General features: G+C 34.9%; 1 protein-coding gene across 1 annotated transcript; it reads left to right on the top strand.

The window, feature by feature from the left end:
* The first annotated feature begins 2,366 nt into the window (after positions 1-2,366).
* On the top strand, positions 2,367-3,287 carry LOC129515023 (olfactory receptor 2AK2-like). Its single transcript, XM_055333721.1, has one exon. The coding sequence runs from the start codon at positions 2,367-2,369 to the stop codon at positions 3,285-3,287; it is 921 nt and encodes a 306-aa protein (XP_055189696.1).
* Positions 3,288-4,069: the final 782 nt, after the last annotated feature.

Raw genomic sequence — 4,069 nt, 5'->3', positions numbered from 1 at the left:
GCCAGTGATGCGGAGCATTTTCTCATGTGCATGTTGGCCATGTCTAGGTCTTCCTCTGTGAGATTTCTCTTCATGTCTTTTGCCCATTTCATGATTGGATTGTTTGTTTCTTTGCTGTTGAGTTTAATAAGTTCTTTATAGATTTTGGAAACTAGCCCTTTATCTGATAGGTCATTTGCAAATATCTTCTCCCATTCTGTAGGTTGTCTTTGAGTTTTGCTGACTGTATCCTTTGCTGTGCAAAAGCTTCTTATCTTGTGTAGTCCCATTAGTTCATTTTTGCTTTTGTTTCTTTTGCTTTCGTGGATGTATCTTGCAAGAAGTTACTGTGGCCGAGTTCAAAAAGGGTGTTGCCTTTGTTCTCCTCTTGGATTTTGATGGACTCTTGTCTCACATTTAGATCTTTCATCCATTTTGAGTTTATCTTTGTGTATGGTGCAAGAGAGTGGTCTAGTTTAATTCTTCTGCATGTGGATGTCCAATTTTCCCAGCCATTTATTGAAGAGACTGATTTTCTTCCAGTGGATAGTCTTTCCTCCTTTATCGAATATTAGTTGACCGTAAAGTTGAGGGTCCACTTCTGGATTCTCTATTCTGTTCCATTGATCTATGTGTCTGTTTTTGTGCCAGTACCACACTGTCTTGATGACCACAGCTTTGTAGTACAACCTGAAATCTGGCATTGTGTTGCCCGCAGATATGGTTTTCTTTTTTAAAATTCCCCTGGCTATTCGGGGTCTTTTCTGATTCCACACAAATGAGAATCATAATTTTTAAACTATAGTTATGAAGATATCATAAAGGCTGTCAGTCCTCAATATATCTCTATTAAAGTGAATTGAACTTTTAAATTGGAATTTTACCTGTAGCTAGAAAATATTTTGAATATTGAAGGAGGAGTATGGGACTAAGCAGATTTTCTTTGGGAAAAAGAAGATGCATGATGTCTTTTATGTGTTTCTAATCTCAATATTTACTTTAGCACACTTTCTACATCAATCTGGTGAATTATTTACTATTTGTAATGTATTATACATTGCATAGCTTAAAATTAACTTCTTGAAATTTATGGAAAGGTTTTAAAGGTTTTAATTTAAACCTTCAATGTTTTAAATACTTAGCATAGTATTATCTTTTTTAAAAAAACTTTATTTAAATTCAGTTAATTAACATACAATGTATTATTAGTTTCAGAGATACAGTTCAGTGATTCATCATGACACTCAGTGCTCCTTACTTCAGGTTCTCTCCTTAATGCCCATCACCCAGTTTATCCCATCCCCCCATCTACCTCCCCTCCAGTGACTCTCAGTTTGTTTCCTATGATTAAGAGTCTCTTACGCTTTGTTTAATTCTCTGATTTCACTTGGATTTATTTTTTCCTCTCTTCCCTTATGATCCTCTGCTTTGTTTTCTAGCTGGGTATTATATATATATATATATATATATATATATATATATATATATACACATATATATATTATTCCATTATATATATATCTGTATATATACACATACATATGATACTCATATATATGAGTATTTCTCATATATATATGAGATTTCTTTTTATTCTAGCTGAGTATTATTCCCTTATACACACACACACACAGATATATATAAATGGAGGATATATATATATATATAATATCTTCTTTATCCATTTTTGGAATTAGAGGTGGCAAAAAATCTGATTAGATAACCCTGTATATGCTTTATAAAGGCGTAAAAATTCTGGAATTATTGAAATGTTTTGTATTTATGCTATATTATACCTGAATAGACTAAAGTTGAGTGATTCAGCATTATGGAGAGTTTTTACAGTCTTTTTCAATGGTTCAAAGACTTACCACAATATTATCTGTGGAACTGGGGCACGAAGAAACCTGAATAAGGAATCTAGTGTAAACTAAGGAAAAGACCTAAGAATCCTATACTTGTTCAAAAGAAAATAAGAAGGTGAAACATATTTTTCAATCAAGACATAAATTTAAAGTATTTTAATACTAGCATAAATTCACTGGGGGATTGATTGGAATAAATTCATAAGATAATTGAAAGAAAAAAGTGTGGGCTAAGAAAATTAATTGAGCAACCATATATTCCATAAAGGTGTCTTGTGTGTAAAGACTGATTAAGCTCTGATAATACTGGAATTACTCTCTGAAAGTTACTCTAATAAAGTTAATTTTGTTTCATATCATTTTAAAAGAAGTCTATGGTCTGGATATTTCACTTGGCTGAGGAAGTGGTATGGAGGCAATATAAGGCGTTCAGTAATTATCATTTTCTTTTCTCTTAAAGGACAGTCATGGTCTTACATGAATTCTAGCGATACGATCTTCTCTGATGTCTCATTTTAAATTATGAAGATGGGAAATCAAAGTGTAGAAACAGACTTTATACTCTCTGGTCTTTTCCAATATGGTCAAATGGACATGTTCCTCTTTGTTGCCATTGTAATCCTTTTTTCTGTGGCTCTGATGGAGAACATCATACTGGTCCTTTTAATTCAGGTGGACACCAGACTCCACACTCCAATGTACTTTCTACTCAGCCAGCTTTCCTTTATTGACATGATGTACATATCCACGACCGTGCCCAAGTTGACCACTAACTTCCTGTCAAACAGTAAGAATATTACATTTTTGGGATGTGAGATTCAAGCCTTTGTATTCTTGGCCCTTGGTGGGACTGAAGCCCTTCTCCTTGGTTTCATGTCTTATGATCGATATTTAGCCATCTGTCACCCTTTACGTTATCCTATCCTTATGAGCAAGAAGATCTGTTGGTTCATGGTTACAAGTGCATGGACCAGTAGTTCTACCAATGCTTTAGTACATACACTGTATGTATTTCAACTTCCATTTTGTAGGTCTCGGATTGTTAACCACTTTTTCTGTGAAGTTCCATCTCTTTTGCCACTGGTGTGTCAGGATACTTCCCAGTATGAGTATACAATCCTCCTGAGTGGGCTAATTATTCTGCTGCTACCATTCTTGGCCATCCTAGCTTCCTATGCCCAAGTACTTACTGTTGTGTTCCAGATAAGCTTAGGTAAAGGACAGACAAAAGCTGTCTCCACTTGCTCCTCTCACCTGATTGTGGCAAGCCTATTCTATGTGACTACTCTCTCTACTTATACCAGGCCACACTCCATGCATTCTCCAGAACAAGATAAGGCAGTGGCAGTGTTTTACACCATCATCACACCTCTTCTGAACCCATTTATCTATAGCCTGAGGAATAAAGAGGTTACTAGGGCCATGAGAAGATTGTTGGCATAATGAATATTTGCATGAGAAATGTCATTTTGGGCACCTTTCATTAATGGAGACTGACCAACATTGATCACTTTGCCTAGAATATTGTTTTGGAGTATATAAAGTTTAAGAAATAGTTATAAGATGAATTGATAAATATCTTGATTCCTGCTGGCATCTGAATGGTTTAATCATAGGTGTTGAAACTGTATGTTTTTCCATATTTGTATGTGGAAAAATGGTTTTCTATCAACATCATTTAGCTTCTAACATTACATTTAAACTGTCAACTCAATGTTTGCATCTCAAAACATGTTTTTAATGTCCTTTTAAAAATCATTTATTCATGAGAGACACACACACACACACACACAGAGGCAAAGATATAGGCAGAGGGAGAAACAGACTCCCCATGGGGAACCTGATGTGGGACTGGATCCCAGAAGCCCAGGATCACACCCTGAGTGAAAGGCACTCAGCCACCGAGCCAAACCAGTCCTCCTTTGTAATGTCCTCCTAAAGTTTGACTTCAATGAGTAGGAAACATATTCTACTCAAGAATATAGTACTAAAAGTATCTTTGTTAAAAAAAACTGTAAGACAGATCAGAGTAAGTAATTCACTCATTCATGCTTTCACTCAACAACCGATTTAAGGTTTTAAATATGTGTGTTGCAATGCACAGACACTGACGATATGGCATTAAACAAAGGTAAGAACTGATAGAATTCTCTGATCTCATTAAGTTTACATTCCAATGCAGGAAGACATAGAATTAATAAAATAAAATAAAATCAACATTAAAA

Source organism: Nyctereutes procyonoides, unplaced genomic scaffold (assembly GCF_905146905.1).
Source record: "Nyctereutes procyonoides isolate TBG_1078 unplaced genomic scaffold, NYPRO_anot_genome, whole genome shotgun sequence".
Taxonomy (NCBI): domain Eukaryota; kingdom Metazoa; phylum Chordata; class Mammalia; order Carnivora; family Canidae; genus Nyctereutes; species Nyctereutes procyonoides.
This window is presented reverse-complemented; position numbering and strand designations above follow the sequence as displayed.